Source organism: Macrotis lagotis, chromosome 8 (genome assembly GCF_037893015.1).
Source record: "Macrotis lagotis isolate mMagLag1 chromosome 8, bilby.v1.9.chrom.fasta, whole genome shotgun sequence".
In the NCBI taxonomy this organism is placed as follows: domain Eukaryota; kingdom Metazoa; phylum Chordata; class Mammalia; order Peramelemorphia; family Peramelidae; genus Macrotis; species Macrotis lagotis.
Window position 1 is genome coordinate 142,229,392 of NC_133665.1, and position 21,993 is coordinate 142,251,384.

Sequence of the window (21,993 nt, forward strand, 5' to 3'; positions counted from 1 at the left end):
GGACAATTACAAGTATGAAGTGACTGGAGCAGAGCTTAAAGGAAGTTCAGCTGTGAATGTGTCAGGTGTCGAAAGGTAAGTCCAGTGTTGTAAAGATCTATATTGCATAGAACTCTGTAATGTAAACTCCATGAACCAAGTTAAGATAGATTGGTCAAACAGACTCTAATCACTGATGCTAGAGGCCAAAGTTGATTAGTCCTTTGAAGACCTACAACATCTTCTAGAAATAGTACCAAAACAAGATGTCACATTCACCATAGGGGGAATTGGAATAATAAAATAGGAAATTAAAAGATAATTGGAATAATAGGCAGACTTGGCCTTGAAGTACAAAATGAAGTAGGGCAAAAACTAATAGAGTTTTGTCAAAATAATTCATTGGTCATAACAAACACTCTTTTTCAACAACTCAAAAGACAATTCTACATATGGACATCAGCAAATGGTCAATACAGAAATCAGATCAATTATACGTTGAAGTCAAAGGTGAAGAAATTCTATAAGCCAGTTAAAACAAGACCTAGAGCTAACTTTGGCTCAGTTCATGAGCTTTTTATTGCAAAATTCAGATTTAAATTGAAGAAAGAAGAGGGAAAAGGTCATAAAATCATGAATTAAATAACATCATTTATGAATATAAAAAATAGAAGTGAGGAATAATTTTGGGAATTAGATCTGGTAGATCAGAGTGCCCATGGACAGAGGTTCTCACTGTTGTATAGGAGGTAGGAAAAAAGTGCATTCCCCCCCCGCCAAAAAAAGAGAAGAACTCAAGATGGCAGTCTGATGAGGTTTTATAAGTAACTGAGTGGGTCAGCTAGATGGCACAGTGCATAGAGGGCTGACTCTGGAGTCAGGAGGACCTAAGGTCAAATTCAGTCTCAGATATTTAACATGTACTAGCTGTGTGAACCTGGTCAAGTCACAACCCTGATTGCCTCACAAAAAATCAAACAAACCAACAAACAAAATAAAACAAACCCAAGTAACTAAAGAAAGAAGGGAAAAGAGAAAGGGAAGCTTAGACCCAACTTAATACATAATTACAGAGAGCAGCAAGAAAAGACAAGAAGGTTTTCTTAAATGAACGATGTAAAGAAATAGAAGAAAACAATGGAATGGGAAAACTAAGAGAGCTCTTCAAGAAAATTAGAGATGTTAAAAGAATGTTTCATGCAAAAATGGACTTGATAAAAAGACAAAAAAGGAAGGGACTTTAATAGAAGTAGATTAAGAAGAGGTGGCAAGGGTATATAGAAAAACTGTGTAAGAAAGATCTCATCATCACAGATAACCATAATGGTATGGTTACTGATTGATGGCCAGACAGCTTAGAGAGTGAAGTCAAGGTGGGGGGGGAGTCTTAGAAAGTACAGCTAACATTAAGGCTAGTGAAGATGACAGAATTCCAACTGAGCTATTTAAAAATCCCAAAAGATAATGCTGTCAAAGTGTTGCACTCAAAATGCCAAGAAATTTGGAAAATTCTACATAGCTACTGAATTGGAAAACATCCATTTATGTCCCAATCCTAAAGAAAGGCAATGCCAAAGAGTGTTGAAATACCCAAATAATTGCATTCATTTCACTCACTGGCAAGGTTATATTTAAGGTTCTGCAAGACACGTTTCAATAATATGTGAACCAGGTCAGCTAGGTGGCACAGTGGATAAAGCACCAGCCTTGGAGTCAGGAGTACCTGGGTTCAAATCCAGTCTCAGACACTTAATAATTACCTAGCTGTGTGGCCTTGGGCAAGCCACTTAACCCCATTTGCCTTACAAAAACCTAAAAAAAATAATATGTGAACCTAGAATTGACAGAATGACTGGTTTTTAAAGGGGTAGTAGAATAAGAGATAAAACTGCAACATTTGCTAGTTTATGGAGAAAGCAAGAGAATTAAAGAAAAATATTTACTTCTGTTTTATTGGCCGCCCTAAAGTCTTGCATTGTATAGATCATAACAAAATGTGGCAAGTCATCAAAGACATAAGATTATCTTACTTGTCTTCTGTGGAACATGCATATAAACCAAGAAGCAACAATTAAAAATGAACATGGAATAACTGATTGGTTTAAGAATGGATCTCTCAAGTCAGTGTTATTCTTGCTTATTAAGAAATATTAAAATGAATTTGACCAGGGCACCTAGGTTGGCACAGTGGATAGAGCACCAGCCTTGGAGTTAGTAGTACCTGAGTTCAAATCCGGCCTCAGACACTTAATAATTACCTAGTTGTATGGCCTTGGGCAGGCCACTTAACTCCATTGCCTTGCAAAAAAAAAACAAAAAAAAAACAAAACAAAGAATGGAAAAGTAGTATGACATTGTTATATATTGCCACCATATATATATATACACACACATATATATAATGTAAAAAATCAGGCTGCATGAATCAAAAAACAGAATTAAGGTTGCCAAGAAAAATATCAGCAATCTCAAATATGCAGATGATACCAATCTGATGGAAGAAAGTGAAGAATAATGGAGAAGCCTCTTGATGAGGATGAAAGAGGGCAGTATAAAAGCTGACTTGAAGCTTAACATCAAAAAAACTAAAATCTTGGCAATGATAGTTCCAATACAATGGTCACTTGGCAAATAGAGGGAGAAGAAATGGAAGCAGTGTTAGATTTTATATTCTTGTATTAAAAGATCACTGCGGATGGTGATTGCAAAAATGAAATTAAAAGACACTTGCTCCTTAGAATAAGGAAAGCTATGGCAAATCTGGACAGCTAAAAAGCAGATATCACCTCATTGACAAAGGTCATAAAATCAAAGCTAAGAGATGGATGATAAGGAAAGCCAATTGCCACAGAATAAATCCTTTCAAATTATAGTGATGGAGACTCTTGAGAGTCCCTTGCACAACAAGGAGATCGAATTGGTTAACACTTAAATTAATTTACACTATTCACTGGGAGATCAAATACTAAAGTTCAAGCTTAAATACTTGGACCACATAAGGAGAAAACAGAACTCATTGGAAAAGACCCTGATATTTGGAAATATAGAGCAAAAGGAAAAGGCACGTCAGAGGATGAGATGGATAGCGTCATAGAAGCAACAAACATGAGCTTGGATAGACTTTGAGAGATGTTGTAGGAGGGGTAGATCTGGTGTGCTATAGTCTATGGAGACACAAAGAGTTGGACACAACTGAAGAACTGGATAACGAAATACTTATTTTGAATATTAATTTTATTTCTATCTTATTTTATAACAATTATATTTTAAATATATCCTTATCTATCCTCCTAATAGAGAACACTGCATTTAAGAAAAAAAAGAGAAGACAGTTCAGCAAAACCAACCTATCTGATAATATATGGAGTGTTCCATGCCCATAGACTTGACATATATATATATATATGTATATATGTATATATATATATATTCTCTTATAAGCACATATTATCTCTTTTTGTAGGTTTTTGCAAGGCAAATGGGGTTAAGTGGCTTGCCCAAGGCCACACAGCTAGGTAGTTATTAAGTGTCCAAGGTCGGATTTGAACTCAGGGACTCCTAACTCCAGGGCTGGTGCTCTATCCACTGCACTACCTAGCTGCCCCCACATATTTTCTCTCATGATAAAATGTAAACTCCTTGTGGGCAGGAATCATTTCATTTTGGCCTCTGAATCTCCAGTGCATGGCACATAGTAGGCACTATGTAAATGCTAATTGGTTGAGCAATTAACTGATTGTGAGATACAACTTCATAATAAACTGAACTACTCAACAAAAGAATGGGATTTTTGTAAGGTTCTGGATGTTCTATCACTGGGGAAAATGAGTAGAAGAGCTGATTAGGGTGTTGTCAAGGGAATTCTGGCTCTGGAAAGTGATTTGGACTAGAGAATATCTAAGACTATGAGGGATGCTCCTGCTGGTAACTTTGGCCTAGCTACTAGGTGTTCCTTTTGAATTTGCATTAACAAACACTCCATTTATGAATAGAGCTAAAGTTGCTGGCGGTATGTGCGGTCTGGCAAACTCCTACTTTGAGATATATCACATGCAAATTACCACATCTCAATATATTCCACTTTCACTAGTTTGGAATATATAAGCTAGAATTAAAGCCTTGTCTCCACCCCACCCATAGAAGCCACTCTGTTTTCTCTCTTTACCCATACCCCAAACAAAATTAATTTCAGCAAACAGCTAGCACTAAATACATACAAAGAACTTTACTAGTTGCTAGGGGAAAGATATTGCCCTCATGTAACTGATAGCATTTTTATATTCTCATATAATCTACCTTTATATTCTTATTTAATGCCTATGATTTAAATGAATCTATTTCCAAAATAATTACTGAGCTGGGTATGGTAGCCCATATCTTTAATTCCTGTTGCTAGGGAAGCTGAAGCTTGAGTTGTCAGTCTAGAACTAAAACTGATTAGGTATTTTATATTTAAGGCTGGCACCATTATAGTGAGCCCCTTTCAGCAGAGGGCCACTAGGCTGCTTAATGGCATATGTCAAAGATGCATCCATCTATGAGTATTGGTATCAGGTTGGTGTGTAGCTACTTCACTTCTAGCCTTGATGAGATAAGGAATCCTAATCTCAGAAAATAATGATAGCTGATCTTAGGTAACAATTTTGGATTTAAAAGCTGTTTTCTACATATTATTTTATTTGAACTTCATAACAGGGTAGATATTATGAAAATTATTATTATGGAACTATCTATCTCTCTTTTTGCAGATGAGAAAACTGAGGCTCTACTCCCATGGTAGCACAGCTGGATTTGAATTCGGGCTTCTCTTCCCAAGTCCAATATTCTTTCTACCATATCCCATCTTTGCTGAGGGGCAGAGGAATGTATCCAGAAGAGAACTTGACTTACAATCATGAGACCTAGGCTGAAATCCCATATCTGATACTTACAACCATGTGTCCTTGGACAAGTCATTTAATGCACCCATGTTCTATTTCCTCCTCTGTGAAATGGGAATAATAAAAATATCTAAAAAATCAAATTTTCCATGGATCTGAGGACCTTAAGAATTTGTAAATCATCAGATGCCATACAAATGAGCTTTTACATTTTCCTGGTCACTATCAAACTGTGCTTTCTTTACATTGGCTGTCCTCCTCATCCTTGCCATCCCCTTGTCATTGGAACCTGAATTCTGCCCTTATCATTGAAAGGTGAGCTTTCATCTTCTCACTTCTGGAATTTGCTTCCACATCCCCTTTCAGTCATTTTTAACCATCCTCTGTGCATAAGTTGCCACCCTTTCCCACTCCCCTTTATATGTTGTCTTTCCCCACTGGAATGTAAGCTCCTTGAGGGCAGGGACTATCTTATTTTCTTGTACTTCTATCACCAGTGTTTGACAAAATGTATGGCAGACACAAAATGCTTTATAATAGCTATATTATTCATTCATTATCATTATTCAGACATTTCAGGAGAAAGAATCAAATTCTAGCTTCCTAACCAAAAGGAATCAGCAGTCAACTGTCTTCATTCAATAATCAGTATTGATGAATAGAAGGGACCTCAGAGACTCAGTCTTACAAATGGGATCAGAGACTTCATTCTGAAAGGGAATCTGACAGTATTCTAGTTCAACTGTTTCACGAAGCGTCTGATCCCCAGACAGGTTAAATAAATTTCCTAAAGCCCAAATGGTATTGCTTGGATTTAAACCTAATACCTCTGACTCTAAAATTAGTTACTATTGCACTACACTTAGGATCTCTATTGTCTCAGGATCTCTGTTACAGCAGTGAATTCAATTCAAACTTTTATTAAACACCTAGGGGTAAACTGAGCTTGGCTCTAAGGATTTAAAGAAGAAAAAAGAAACAATCTCTGTTTATAATAACTATATTGTATGGCAAATTTCTCTACATATTATTTTGGGGGGGGCAAGAAAAATATATAAATAATCAGAATAGCAGCTATTAGTTGCAAAGCACACAGGAGATATGTAGACAAAGGATTTGGAGTAATCTTCAGGAGTGAGGTAGCCCTAACAAGATGTTATCTTTCCTCTGAATATCTCCAGTGACAGATGCTTACTATCACTCTGGTAGTTCTTGCCACAAAATTTTTCTTTATCTTCAACTGAAACCTGCCTCTTTGTGATGTATCACCTATTGGCTCCTTGTAACCTTTGAGATAATAATGGTATAAATAACAAGAATAACCACTAATATTTCTTTAGCCCTTTAAGATGTGAAAAAATTTTCCAATTATTATTTCATTTTATACTCACTATCCATCTGGAGAGTAGGCATTATTATTGTGCCCATTTTACAGATGAGGTAAAGGATGCAGACAAAGGTTAAGTAACTTGCCCAAGGTCAATCATATGGCTGAGGCAGGATTTGAACTCACATCTTCCTGATGTTCAGCACTTTTATCTACTGTATCATCTAGCTGCCTGTGCAATCAAAAATACACTCAAAATGTGCATTTATTAAGGATGAAGACGATTCTTTGTTTTGCCTTCACATCTTTTTGCATTCCTACCACAGTGACTTGGTAGAGGTAGCTAAGTGGCATTGCAGATAGATCATTAAGCATGGAGTCAAGAACTGAATTCAAATCCTGCCTCAGATACTTAGTCATGTAACAACTGAGCCAGTCACTTAGCCTCTGTAATCCTGTTTTCTTCAACTGTAAAACAAAGAAAACAATAGATTACAACAAAGGGTTGTTGTGAGGACCAAATGAGTGTGTATTTTACAAACCTCACCAATGAGAGTGTGTACTTTACAAACTTTAAACCATATATAAATGTTAACTAAGATCATTATGATTGTACATAATCAGTACTTTATACAAATTGCTTGGATTGAATTGATCTAGGCAATCTTCTGCATGGAATTCAAATATTTGAAATCAGCAATAATGTCTCTCCTCAGTCTTCTCTAGAGATACTTGTACATAGGGGTTTTTATTTTTTTTATTTTTTATTTTTTTAGGAGTACATAGAGTTTTAGTGTTAGAGGGGACCTTATAGTTATCTAACCCAATCATTATTTTTTTAAGATGGGGAAACTGAGTGTCAGGTAAGCAATGTGACTAGCACAAGGCCTCACAGTGAGCCACTGAGGCAAGATTTGAGCACAGGTCTTCTCATTCCAAACCTAAGTTTTCATTTTTGACTCTTCTAAAGGATAAATATACTCAATGATTAGCATGTTTCAAATATTGTTTTCTATTAAAGATGAATATTCAATGTTTTACTGAAATTCTTCTAGATTTAACACCCAATGATACTGGTTATCAACGAATAAGAAGAGGGGCACCAGCCCTGGAGTCAGGAGGACCTGAGGCCAATCCAGCCTCAGATACTTAATAATTACCTAGCTGAGTAAACTTGAGCAAGTCACTTAACCTCATTGCCTTTCAAAAACCAATAAATAAATGAATGCATGAATGAATGAAGGAATAAACAAACAGACAGACAGAAAGACAGACAGACAAACAAACAGAGAGACAGGCAGATAGATAGATCAAACATTGGTGACCTTGAGCTTCCAGTTAAAACCCAATAAACAGTAAACCATAGTTATTCTCTCTGAAAGGTTTTGGCCCTGAAGTGCCCCAGAAGCAGTGGGGTTCCTATGAGCTCCACATGTTCAATTGAGTTGGCTATGCAATTTTCCAAATATGCTGAAATGAAATATTCCTGGGGTAGAAGGGGGTAAGGGAGTTCTCAGTCACACTTACTCCCAAAATTCCATGACAGGTGAGGTGGCATTCTGGAGAGACACCTGGCTGCAGTTACTCATGTTCAGTTTCTGGAACTCCACACAACGATCTGCAATGGAAACCAAATAGAGATGCCCTAAAGCATATCATTTTTAATGAGGGGAAGGCACCAGGGCAGGGGAAGAGGGTCAAGGAGAAAGCGGGACCATTTTATCAACCTCCTCACTCTAAGCAATCTGACCACAAAGGAGACTGTGACCTTCCATTTAAGCTAATTTCTAAGCATTATGCTAAGCACTGGGGATGCAAGACAGAAATAAAACAGTCCCTGTCCTCAAGGAGCTTCTATGTACAGCACGTGCACAAGTAAGTAAATGAATCCAAGGTATATATTAAGTCAAATCATTTAAGTTTAAGAAAGGGACCAGACAAATAGCACAAGAGAGCAATAACAATTATAATAATAACTAACATTTATAGGGAACAGGTAGATAATGCAGTGGATCGAGCACTGAGCTTGGAATCAGGAAGACTCATCTTCATAGTTTTCAATATGTTCTCAGACATTTACTAGATGAGTCCCCCTGGGTGAGTCATTTAACCTTGTTTGTCTCCGTTTCCTGATCTGTAAAATGAGCTGGAGAAGGAAATGATAAATAACACCTTTGCCAAGGAAACTGCAAATGGGTTGTATATGATTGAAATGACTGAACAGCAAATATCAGCCAGGACAACGAACACCAGGAAAGCATTTAACTGCGATCAGTGCAGTGATTGTCCAGTCGGCAATGGGGCTGCTTAGAATTAGGATTAAGTCATTCAAAATATATTTACGTATAAGTTAAAATAAAAGAAAGTCAAAAGTAATAATAAAGAAAAATATAAGATATAAGAATAAAGAAAAATTAAAAATAAACTGAAACAAAAATAAAAAATTAGGATTAAGGAGGGAAACAAGGTAACTTTGTTATTAAACTGCATAATATATAGTTGGAAGAACATTGAACTTGGACCCATTGGTGTATTTTATAGTTGAGGAAACTGAAGCTAATTGAGGCTAAGTGACTTTCCCAAGGACATGCAGCTAGTCAGTAGCAGAGCCAAACTACAAACTCAGATCTTCTTACTTTAAGATTGGAATCTAACTCCAGGGAATCAAGTGTCTGTCAATCAGCATTTCAAAACTGATGACTTATTGTCGGAAGAAATCTGAGAGATCATCTCATAGAATTATGGAGTCAGAGACTTTGAGCAGGAGAGATAATCTAATCAGTCTCCTTCCCCCAGTTCATACTGATGAGGAACCCGATTCCCAGAGAAGATAGTGAATTGTTCAATGTCACACAGATGGATCAGGTAGGAATTTGAAATTCAGTCCCCCCTGACTCTGACTCAATGCTTTTTTGATTGCATCGTGGTACCTCAAAAGAGAACAAAGATTTTGGGTTCATTAAAAATGCTATGCAATTTCCCAAATGTCATCCAGCCCTATCTATTAAATTCTGTATTCTTATCTATTTGTAGGGTCTGCAGAAGACATATAAATCAATGAATTAACTCAATTGTGCAGTTGCTATCTTCATATCAAAGTTAAATGACTTACCTAGGGTCATAGAGCTAGTAAGTTCCTAAGACAGAATTTTAACTCAGGTCCTCCTGATTCCAGGTCTGGTGCTCTATTCATAGTGTCATCTACCTGCCCCTTCATTTGCTTATCTTGTGTGGATTGTTAGCATGAACTTATTAGAAAAGAGGTTCTTAGCCTGGGAGTTTTTGAACTTGATTTTTATTTTTTTAATATTTGGTCACTATTTCAATATAATTGAGTTTTTTGCAATCTAATGAATTTCCTTTTACATATTTAAAAAAAATACTTTGAGAAAGGATCCACAGGTTTCTTTAACAGACTTCCCATGGTATCCATGATATACCAAAGGCCAAATCTCTGCTTTAGAATGCTTGGAGGTCTTGTCTAAGAGGTTCTCTAATATTCCTGTGTTTACTGCAAACAACACAATGTCTGATGAGGAGTCATTGAAGGGTCTCCTCATCTGTAGGGGTAATTCTTACTGAACATCTACTAAATTGCAAACACTTTTTTCCTTGCCTTACACTTCTTTACACAGCAGAAAGGAAACTGAGATGTTCAACCTCCAAATAGAGCAGTAGGTGGCACTTTCATTGGGACAGGCTTATTTAATTTGATTTGGCACCAAGCTGTCTGCAAACTTGCTTTTGGCTTATTCTTCACTATAATTGCTTTGCTTCAGGTAAGCTTCCAAAGGAAATTGGGATGGTATGCACTTATCTATTTTTCTTCAGGATTTTCCCATTGTTTGCTTTGAATAGCTTATTAAAATAAGCCAGATGAAGCTTGTACCTGCCCTCCATGTTTTCTCATCTTCATTTTCTTCTAATTTAGTGCTAGCTTTGCTTTGTTCTAGTGCTTAGTATAGGGTCTGAAACAAGTTTCTATTTAATAACTACTTGTATCTTTCCTTCTTTCTGTCTACTTAATGGTCTGGTTGTACAAAGATTTGGAAATGCTTTCCACATTTAGAACAAGATGTTTCTCCCTTTCCCATCCTATCTAATATGCTTGATTCCTCTTTTTTTTTTTATATGATGTTCACCTCTCACCATATACACAATTTTCAACCGTTTCGAGAAATGGAATGCATCCTTAAATGCTCTTGAATGGACATAAAATATCACTGATTTGATTATTTCTTCCAATGGAGTAGGTATAATCAATTCATTTCTGCCCATCCTGGGGGACTCACGCTTATGTTCCCTAATAAGTTCTCCACAGATCTTCTAGAAATACAACTGTCAAGAGAGATAAAGCTGAAGGAAACCCACCACAGAGACTCTTTATTCCCTCACTCCCAACCTCAACAGTACTTCATATAAGATATCAGGGGTGGGAGGGTGAGGCTATACCATTTTAAGAGAAGCGTGTGTTATTTTACTACAGTCATTAAGTTTTTGGCCTGTTACCGAGATGGATATAGTATTTGGCCTGGAGTCAGGAAATTGTTGTTCAGTTGTTTCCAGTCATATCTAACTCTTTGTGATCTTATTTTGGGGTTTTCTTGGCAAAAGTGCTGGTGTCAGGGCAGCTAGGTGGCACAGTGGATAGAGCACCAGTCCTGGATTCAGGAGTACCTGAGTTCAAATCTGGCCTCAGACACTTAATAATTACCTAGCTGTGTGTCCTTGGGCAAGTCACTTAACCCTATTGCCTTGCAAAATCCTAAAAAAACATAAATTAAAAAAAAGTGCTGGTGTATTTGCTATTTCCTTCTTCAGATCATTTCCTTCTTCAGCTCATTTTTTAGATGAAGAAACTGGGGCAATGAGGGTTAAGTGTCTTGTTCAGGGTCACACAGTTCATAACTAACTGAGGTCAAATTTGATCACAGGAGGATGAGACTTCCTAACTCTAAATCTATCTACTGTACTACTTAGCTGTACTGAAGTCAGGAAGATCTGAGTTCAAATCTAACTTTGGACACAGAATAGCTATGTGACCTGTGGATAATCCTTTAGTATCTGATTGCCTCGGTTTCCTCACCTATGAAATAGGGATGATAATAATAACATGTTATCTCCCAGAGTTTTTGTGAGATTCAATTGGGATAATATTTCTAAAGCACTAACAAAGTGCTTGTTGCACAGTGGCTGCTTAATAAATTTTTGTTTCCTTCCTTCCCCTTTTATTTCTTAACTTGGAACCATATTTTCTACATTTTCATCCTCATCATTGCATTGAAGGCATTGAGTAATTAAGGTATATGGTGATTTAATATGGAAGACCTCGAGTCCTTCAGAAAGATTTCTAATTTCATCAGCAGGAGCAACAGCTGGTGAGGAGTTCTTCATAAACTTCTTGATGATTTTTGGATAGTGACCAGCATGAGAAATTTCTGATTGAATAAAATGACATCTCCTCCACTTCCCCTCCTCTTAATACCCTTCTAAGTCCTCTGTATTTCTAACTTCCAGACTTATTCAGCTGAAATTGTCATCAATGATCCTCTCTCTCTCTCTCTCTCTCTCTCTCTCTCTCTCTCTCTCTCTCTCTCTCTCTCTCTCTATCTCCTTTCTCCTTCTCTGTCTCTATCTCCTTCCCTCTCTCCATCTCTCTGTTTCTATCTCCTCTCTGTCTCTCTGTCTCTGTCTCTCTGTCTCTGTCTCTCTCTCTCTCTCTCTCTCTCTCTCTCTCTCTCTCTCTCTCTCTCTCTTCATTCTGTTTTCCTGGATCATTATATCATTATCCACTCAAACCCATTTCTTCTTCTTTTTCTTTTCTCCCTACATTCACTACATTCATCTCAATGGTTCCCATGGATTTAATTATCTTCTCTTTGCAAATGATTTACAGATCCACCATGACCTGCCTCCTGTAGACTGTATTTCCAATTGTCCCCTGGTCATTTGAGACTGGAAATCACATAGGTATCCCAAAATCAACATGTTCAAAATAGAACTCAAAACTTTCCCCTCTTCCAAACTTCCCCGTTGCTGTCAATGGCATCACCTTCCTTCCAGTTCCTAAGTTTGCAATTTCAGTTTTGTCCCCAATTCTTTCCCCTCACTCATCCCACATATCCAATTAGCTGTATACATTCGCTCTAATATCTCTTGCAAACATAGCCTTCTCTCCACCCCCACCCATATTGCTATCCCCACTTCTTCCCTCTCACCCATCCATATATTCATTTATTGTATACATTCTCCACAACATCTCTTACAAACATCTCCTTCTCTCCAATTCTATAACCCTCCAGTTCAACACTCCATAACAATTCCATCATTCCAGTTCAAAATTTTCCATGTCTTGCCTACATTATTATATTTGACCTCTCTGCCTCACCATTCCCTTTTTGGTCCATCTTTGCTGTAAGCTCATGTCACCTCCCTTCTCAATAAATTCCAGTGGTTCCCTGATACCTCAGGGATGAAACAGAAAGTCTTCTATGTTGCATTTAAAACTTTTTACAACCTGGACCCTTTCAAATAATTTAACACATCACTCTCCTCCTTGTACTCTATACTAACTAGTTTGACATTATAACTGATACACTATTTCCCCTCCCTATGCTTTTTCATGGGTTGTCCCCAATGCCTAGAATGTTTTCTCTTACAAACTCTGACTCTTAGATTCCCCTAATTTCTTCAAGACTTATCCTAAGCACCAAATCCTTCAGGAGCATTTCTTCTTTCAGTATTAGAAAATGCCAGAGTTGGAAGAAGCTCCATTGGTTATTTACTTCAACCACACTATGATCTACCCTAGGATGCACAATGTTCACCCAGTCATTGTTCAGAAATTTCAAGTGAGGGGGAACCCATAGTCTCCCAAGAATTTCCAATTTTGAATAGCATTAAAATTATAAGAAAGTTTTTCCTTCTGTGAAACCTAAATTTATTCCAATGTGACTACCATGCATTGCTCCGATTTTTGCCCCATGAGACAAATTATAACAAGTTTAAACCTCTTCCAGTTTCCAATCCTTAAAATACATGAAAAAAGAAATCATGTCTCCCTCCTACCTCCATATTATCTTCTTCAGGCCAAATATAACCCATTCTATATGACATGAACTCAGGGACTTCCAACATCTCTTTTATGACCTTGTGGAACATTTAAATTTATGCCATATTCCAGCACAGTCACAAATAGGGAGTTATTCTGGGCACCTTAAGAGAGAATTTCTGGCTCCTACCTGTATTCCATTCATGCCCACAGGTGGCCCAGGGTAGCTCTGTGGTGAAGCAATTGAACAAGTAGAAAATAGCCCATGCTAGAATGATGATATAGTATACATTTAAGTGGGCCTCAATCACTTGAGTTGCATAGCCAATACCTGAGGAGGAATATGAGAAACAGATTGCAATCAGTCACTTCTTCCATCTTTCTCAAAGCTCCCAACTAGAGTTCTCAGTTTCCCACTTTTCGTTCAATTCAATTTATTTCATTTCTTTTTTTTCCAATTTATTTAATTTCAATTCAATTCAATAAAAAATCATTAAGTGCCTATTTTAGGCAAAATACTATGCACAATTCTCACCTTTTAAAAATTTAAGTTCTTCTGGGGAAGGGAAGAGTAGACAACATTATTTATACATCATATCACACGCAAATATATATGTATATACATATAATACTAATTCATTCATGAAATTTTTAAGGTCTCATTATGTGTCCGGAATCTCTACAGAACAGGAAGGAATAGGTACTCCCAGTAAAAACTGTGGTTAAAGGTGCTAAGGAATGGATTCATTGACAGAATAGAGCTTTGACTATGAAGATGCTCATTAGGTATGGAGGCCAGGAAACAAAAATGTAAAAGATAACACCATTGATTATTATGATGGCACTGTTTAGTCTTCTTTTTACTAAGAATGTAAGGTTGTTAATATCTTTAGAAACATTCAATCTTATGTTCCACAGTATTTGTTTCTTTCTGCCCACTCTTCAGAGTATATAACCATCAATAAAAGGAACGAGGGACCTATCTGTGCTAAAGTACTAACAGTAGCCCTATTCAAAAGTGACTAGAAATAATTCATTACTCTCTTACTGGGAAATAGCTAAACAAATTATGGTAAATGGAAGGGATTAATTATTATTGCATGACAAGAAGTGATTTATGAAGTTTTCAATGAAACAAACATATTTACAGATACAGGTACAACACATTCATATACATATATATATATATATATATTATATGATATATATGATATATATATATATATATGATTCCATGTCCATTTGTGTGTATATGAGCATAGGTAACATATACTACACATATGCACACAGAGAAATATATTCTTGTACCCAGGTCCAATGTGGTCTCTCTAGCTAATATCAGAGTATCAGAGGCAAACAAGCTGCCTCTGATACATTCTAGCTTGTAGGTTCATAGGGAAGTTATTTAACCCCCAGTGTCCCTAAGACAATAATAAGTGACTACACTGGTAGGTCCCATATAAGAATGACCATAAAGGGATGTGACCCTTCCATGTAGGAAGTTCCTAACCCCAGTGAAATCACAGTTTCAGATTAAAAAATATACAAATGTATATGTAAAACATGCATACATGTAGTCATACATACATACACAAACACATAATCAAGCATACAATTCTTTCTGTGTATATACATTCATTTATGTTTGTCTGTGATCATATGCACACACATAGACATGCAGTCACATAGGTATGCAAACATATTGGGCATGTACAAACACAAAATTAATCCTGAACTTACCTTCAAACAAAGGGCAAATTTTCCTCCAGCATGTAATGCCACCTTCACTAGTAAACTGTCCCAGGGCTGTTTCCAGGAAAAACACAGGTATTCCACAGCATATAAAAAATACCACATAAGGAATCAGGAAAGCACCTGCAAAAAAATACAGTCAAATAAATCAATTTATAAAAACTTTACTAAATTTACTAAAACATGTTACAAAACTTAACATTTTCTGAGCTTCAAAAATCTACTTACACATATTTTGAAGACCTGGGTGGTAAATTCAGCTACCAATATGTCTTTACTCACTCTTTTGTTTTTTAGGCTTTTGCAAGGCAAATGGGGTTAAGTGGCTTGCCCAAGGCCACACAGCTAGGTAATTATCAAGTGTCTGAGACCAGATTTGAACCCAGGTACTCCTGACTCCAGGGCCAGTGCTTTTATCCACTGAGCCACCTAGCCACCCCTTTACTCACTCTTAAAAACTGTTTTGTCTTCTTTTGCTCCTCAAATATGTTCTTGTATTAAAGAAGAACAACTTTACCCAGGGAGTGAATCAACCACAAATGATCTTTTCCATAAGAAAAGCCTTTCAGAGTTCCGTCTGTTATAGCACTGATCAGATATAAGACAATTAAATATCCTTACAGTGAGGAGCCCATAGGGAGAAAAGTATTAAAGATGGTGAAACAAAGCTGGATTTTAATTTATTTGGGGAAAAAGTGATAATATGGAAGATGGAGGATTAGAGGTAACTGAACTTTCTCAACATTTTCCTCCAAACAACTTTGAAATAACACCTCAAGTCAAATTTTGGAAGATCGGGTTGAGATACTTTTTCCCCTGGCTAAGATAACTTAGAAGATCAGCAGGAGAAGTTCATTGACATCAGTATAGAAGCCTGTCTGGTGTTCACAACTATGGCAGGGACAAGTGATCTTAGCAACAGCAGCAGCAACTTTGGGAGATCTTAACCTAGAGAAAGTTGGGGAGTCAGCCAACTGTTCAGAAAGAGATTCCATGGGACTAAACTGGTACTGAGTACAATTGCTGCTGATTAGCAAATCTATTGGCCATACAAAGTTGTAGTTCTAGGATGGAGAGGAGGAATGTGGGTCTGACACAAGAGAGCAGGGTCCCTAGTCAAATTCCAAGGCAAAGAGAATGCTAGCACTTTTGGCTGCAGGTGACCAGGTCCCTTCCTAGGTAAATACCATGATAGCAATGACTATACCTCTCATAATCAAGCACCAAAACTTGCAGCCCTCCCAGAACTAGCTCTGAAAAACAGCCTGAAGCCTCAAGCTTGAGACAATGCATCCTCAGATCAAGGTGAGCAGAACCCAACTTTAACATAAAATTTAAATGTCAAGGAATAGACTAAAAAGATGATCAAACAACAATAAAAAAGAACTTGACCATAACAAGTTATTGCAGTGGCAAGAAGACCAAGACGCAAATTCAGAAGACTACAATGTGAAAACAGCTACAAACAAAGCCTCAAAGAAAATGTTAAACTCAAATCCAACAGCAATCCTGGAAGAGTTAAAGAATGGTAAGAGTGGTAGAAAAATTTGGGAAAAGAAATGAGTTGCAAGAAAATTATGAAAAGAGAATTAATAGCTTGGTAAAAGAAAATAGAGAGGGGCACAAAAATACTCAAAATAATGCCTTAAAAAGAAAATTGATCTAATGGTAAAGAGATAAAAAGAATTCACTGAAGAAAAGAACTTAAAAAGAGAATTGGCAAAATGGAAAAAACCATACAAAATCACACTGATGAAAATAATTGCTTAAAAAGTAGAACTCACAAGTGAAAGCTAATGGCTCCATGAAAAATCAAGAAACAATAAAAACAAAGTCAAAAAAAGAAGAAAATGGGAAATATCTTATCAGAAAACAGTTAATCTGAAAAATAGATCAAGGAAAGCTCATTTAAGAATTATTGGACTACTCAAAAGCCACAAAGTAAAGCCTACGCATCAAATGTCAAGGAATTAATGAGGAAAACTGCTTCTCTGTCTTAGATCCAGAGAGAAAAGACATTAAAAGAATCCATTGATCATCTCCTAAAAAGATTGCAATATGAAAACTCCCAGGAATATAGCTAAATTCCAAATCTGTCAGGTCAAAGAGAAAATATTCCAAACAACCAATTGAAAGCAGTCAGGATCACGTAAGATTTAGCAGTTTCCACATTAAAGGACTGAAGAACTTGGAAGATGATATTTTGGAAAGCAAAGGATCTAGACTTACAATCAAGAATAACTTAACAAGGAAAATAATATAATCCTTTGTGGAAAATGAATATTTAATAAGAGAGGACTTTCAAGCATTCCTGATGAGAAGAATAGAGCTGAATACAAAATTGAGCATTCAAACATACTCAAGAGAAGCATGCAAAGATAAACATAAAAGAGCAATCATAAGGTTCTCAATAAAGTTAAACTGTTTACATTCCCATATGAAAAGATGGTGTAAGGCCTAAGAACTTTATTGTTTTGGGGTTAGCTAAAAGGATTTCATATAGACAATTGACTACATTGGAATAATTTCCCCATAAAAGTGAAGGGGTGAGAAAGACAGATGCACAGGAAAAAGGGGGGAAGGGAGAGGTAGAATGGGTAAATTTTTCACCCATAAAAGAGATTCAAGGAAGAACTTTTATACTGGAGGGGAAAATAGGGAGAGCTGGCAGTCAAAACTTCACTCTCCTCTGAATCAAAGAGAGGAAAATATATAAATACACACATATATACAATCACGCATATATACACTCCATTGTGTATAGAAATGGAGCTTACCCATTAGGAAAATAGGAGGGGAAGGAGATAAGAGTAAATAGAAAGCAGAATGATAAAAGGGAGAACTGACTAAGCAAAGCAGTGGTTAAAAGCAAACCAGATTTTTGAAAGACAGGATAAAAGGGACACACAAAGAGGAGGAAACAAAGGAAAACTGAATGGAGGAATATAAACAGTTAGTGATCATAATTATGAATGTGAATGGGATTGAGCACACCCATAAAATGGAAGTAGAAAACAGAAGAGATTATGAATTAGATTATAAAGTCAAAATGTTGTTGCTCGTGACATACTTGCAACAGAAAGACACACACAGAGTTCAAGGGCTGGGGCAGAATCTATTATTCTTCACAGGAATAAAAAAATAGGGGTAGTAATAATGATCTCAGACAAAGCAAAGGCAAAAATAGATCTAATTAAATGGGATAATCAAGGAAACTTTTATTAAAAGGTATCAGACAATGAAGTAATATTAAAATTTTTTTATCAAATATCTCTGCTAAAGACCTCCTTTCTCAAATATATACCAAGTTATGGAACTAAGCCAAATATGTAAAAATAAACACCATTCCTTAATTTATAAAGGATCAAAGGATATCCACAGGTAATTTTCAAAAGAAGAAACCAAAGCTATCTGTAGTCATATGAAAAGATGCTCTAACTTACTATTAATTAGAAAAAGACAATTTAAAGCAGTTCTAAGGTACCATCATAAATAAAAACTGCTAGAGGTCATGAGGGAAAAATGGGTACACCAATGAATGATTGTGCTGTAGTAAATTGGTGCAACCATTCTGGAAAAGAATTTGGAACTATGCTCCAAGAATCATATGTGTGTGTGTATACATAAACATGCATATGTTGTTTTCAAGTGACATACATGTATGTAAGAATGTGATCAGCTTTTTGTGGTAAATAAGAATTAGAAATCAAAGGGATATTAGTACTATTAAGCTGTGGGAAATGATGAGGGAGATGGTTTCAGAAAAACTTGGGAAAGACTTGTGTGAACCGATGCAAAGTGAAGTGATAAAAACCAGGAGATCATTGTGCACAATATCAGCAATGATGTAATACTGATAAACTGTAAAAGATAATCTGGTCAATACAATAATCCAAGAAAATTCCAAAAGATTCATTATGAAAAAATACTATCCAACACCAGAGAGAGGACTGATAAACTAGAAGTACAAATTGAAGTATAATTTTGTCACTTTACTTTTCTTGCTTTTGAAATATAGCTAATATGGAAATATATTTTGCATGATTCCATGTATATAATTGACATCATATTGCTTGCCTTCATAGAGGTTGTGAGGGAGGAGGCAAAGAATTTGGAACTCAAAATTTAAAAATTAAAGGAACGCTTAAAATAAATAAAACAAAATATTTGTTTTAAAAAAGAGATTATGTGGATTTGGAATAGGGCCACAAAACTGTTCATACCCTTTGACTCACCTACCTGGATGTATATTCCAAGGAGGTTAATGAGAGAAGGTCACGCATTTTTTGGTATATGGATAGGGTATATTGGTATAAGGGTATGTTCATACCCTTACAAAACAAAACTAGAAACAAAAAGATGATTAACTATCCTTTGATGAATGCATGGAGACATTTTGAGCATTAATGAAATGGACAACTATATAACTACAAATTTGAGGAACTCAGAAAATTATAGAAAAACTTTTATGAATTGATATAACATGGATTAATATAGAATGAATTTAATAGATCTAGATGAATAATATGCACAGAAACTAAAATAATATAAATGAAAATAACAAAAATGGTGAAAAAACTCAGATAAATTATAATGACCAATCTTGGTCATTGATAACAGAAGCTGAAACTCATTCCGTTGATAGGTAGGGGGACTATAGGAGTGGAAGTTAAATATTCTGCCAGACACAGTTGGTTTTTTTGTTTTGTTCTGTTTTGTTTTTGTTTTTGCAAGGCAATTGGGGTAAAGTGGCCACACAGCTAGGCAATTATTAAGTGTATGAGGCTGGATTTGAACACAGGTACTCCTGACTCCAGGGCCAGTGCTCTATCCACTGTGCCACCTAGCTGCCCCCAGACACAGTTGTTTTAATAGTTTTCCTTAACTATTTTGACTTGTTACAAGGAAGGATTAAGGGGAAGAGGAATATGGTTAACTGAGAAATGAATATGTTGCTAAAGAAAACTGGTTTCAGTAAATCTTTTTTGTTTGTTTGGTTGAGTTTTGGGGGCAAGACAATTGGCGTTAAGGGACTTACCCAGAATCACATAGCTAGGATGTGTCAAATGTCTAAGGCTGCATTTGAACTCAGATCCTCCTGATTACAGAGCCAATACTCTCTCTATTGTACCACACCACCTAACTGCCCCTCAATAAATCTTGTAAGAAAGGAACTCTCTCTCTCTCTCTCTCTCTCTCTCTCTCTCTCTCTCTCTCTCTCTCTCTCTGTTTTCTTTATACAATTCCATCTATGATATACATTAAAAAGACCAACATGATTGAAATACCAAACAGAATTGAATTTCTCTGGAACCATCCTCTCTCCCTCTCTCCTCTTAACATTGAAAGCATATCCATTAACAATATATTCTTATCTGTCAGAAGAAGGTTTCCTTTAAAATAGCATGGCACTGAAGTAGAACACCTTAAAAAACACAATTTGATCTCTGATTAGGGAAGCATTATCTTGATGTAGTAGATAAATACTAGTTTTAGAAAGAGGAAGGGGGCGGCTAGGTGGCACAGTGGATAGAGCACCGACCCTGGAGTCAGGAGTCCCTGAGTTCAAATCTGACCTCAGATACTTAATAATTACCTAGCTGTGTGGCCTTGGGCAAGACACTTAAGCCTATTGCCTTGCAAAAAAAAAAAAAAAACAAACCTAAAAAATTAAAAAAAAAGAACTAAGTTTAAATCCTGCTTGTGATTAATTGCTAGTTATAGGAGATGGGAGAATTTATTTAATCTCTGTCTAACTAGTGGAACTACTGAGGAAATCACCAATCCTTATGTCTCTCTCCTCATTCCTTTAATCAGTTTGATTAGTATGACTGTTAGCTAATAGCTAATAGCTAACAAGGTAAACTTCTTGGGGGTTAGGGACTGCTTCACTGTTATCATTGTATCACCTTCATCTGGCATATTATATGTACTAATATGTGTCTGTCAATTAAATGATTGATCTAGTAATCTGTTGACTGCCTGGGTGGGTGGTAATTCCTTCAAAACTAAAGAACCCTCTTCACTCAGTTTATGCTACAATGAGCAAACTTGATCTCTAACTCTTTCAGTGGTCAAACCCATTTTTTTAGGGTTTATTTTTTTTTGCAAGGCAAATGGGGGCAAGTGGCTTGCCCAAGGCCACACAGTTAAGTAATTTTTAAGTGTCTGAGGCCTGAGTTGAACTCAGGCATTCCGGACTCCAGGGCCGGTGCTCTATCCACTGCACCACCTAGCCACCCCAGTCAAATCCATTTTAATATTTCTTAATAAGAAAGAATAACACTGACTTGAGAGATCCAATAAGTCAGATTGTTAAAATGGAAAAAAATGTTTGAGAAGTGCCATCTTTGCTAAGCAAAAAAATTTGTTTTGTTTCATTTTTGGAGCTGGTTCAATATTGTAAAATATTAGGCAATTTTTTTCAAAAAAAAGCAAAACACCACCTGACATTTGATACCCAATCTAACGATGAACCTTGAACTTTTAATAAGACCCAAAGTCTTTTTCCTGTCCATTGACAAGAGAATGCAGATTAAAAGGTCCTTCTGATAAACTATCCAAGATGAATATATGTATATTTATATATATTAACTTAAGTCCAAATTATATGTGCATGTATGTGTATACCTACCCACCCAAGGAAAGATTTGGGGACATCAGCTTAAAAATAACCAAAATCATAAAATGTTACAGAGGTAGAAGAGATTTTAGAGACCATCTTATCCATCCCCTTACTGTTAAAGACAAGGAAAATAAAACTTGGACTAGTGAAATGTTTTGTTGGAGTGAATGAGCCAGTGGCTGAGCTGAGTTCTCCTGGATCTCTATTAGAGCTTTTTCCACTACAGTGCACCATTAGACTTTTCTCAATGAAACTTTTCCTTCTGTATTTTTATACTAGAATTTGGACGCCTGCTGTGGCAGTGAGCACCAAAGTATCACAGTAAAATTCTGTTAATCACCAACTTCCTTTCCTTCACATAGCACAGCATCATAGAACT

At 36.3% G+C, this 21,993-nt stretch overlaps 1 protein-coding gene across 1 annotated transcript in view; it reads right to left on the minus strand.

The window, feature by feature from the left end:
• Positions 1-21,993, minus strand: part of SLC6A11 (solute carrier family 6 member 11) — a 170,669-nt gene that overhangs the window by 143,987 nt on the left and 4,689 nt on the right. The window contains exons 2-4 of the mRNA XM_074198567.1: positions 14,978-15,112; positions 13,428-13,568; positions 7,714-7,804 (exon numbers count right to left, since the gene is read on the minus strand). Coding sequence (XP_074054668.1) covers positions 7,714-7,804; positions 13,428-13,568; positions 14,978-15,112 — 367 coding nt within the window. The remainder of the gene's footprint in view (positions 1-7,713; positions 7,805-13,427; positions 13,569-14,977; positions 15,113-21,993) is intronic.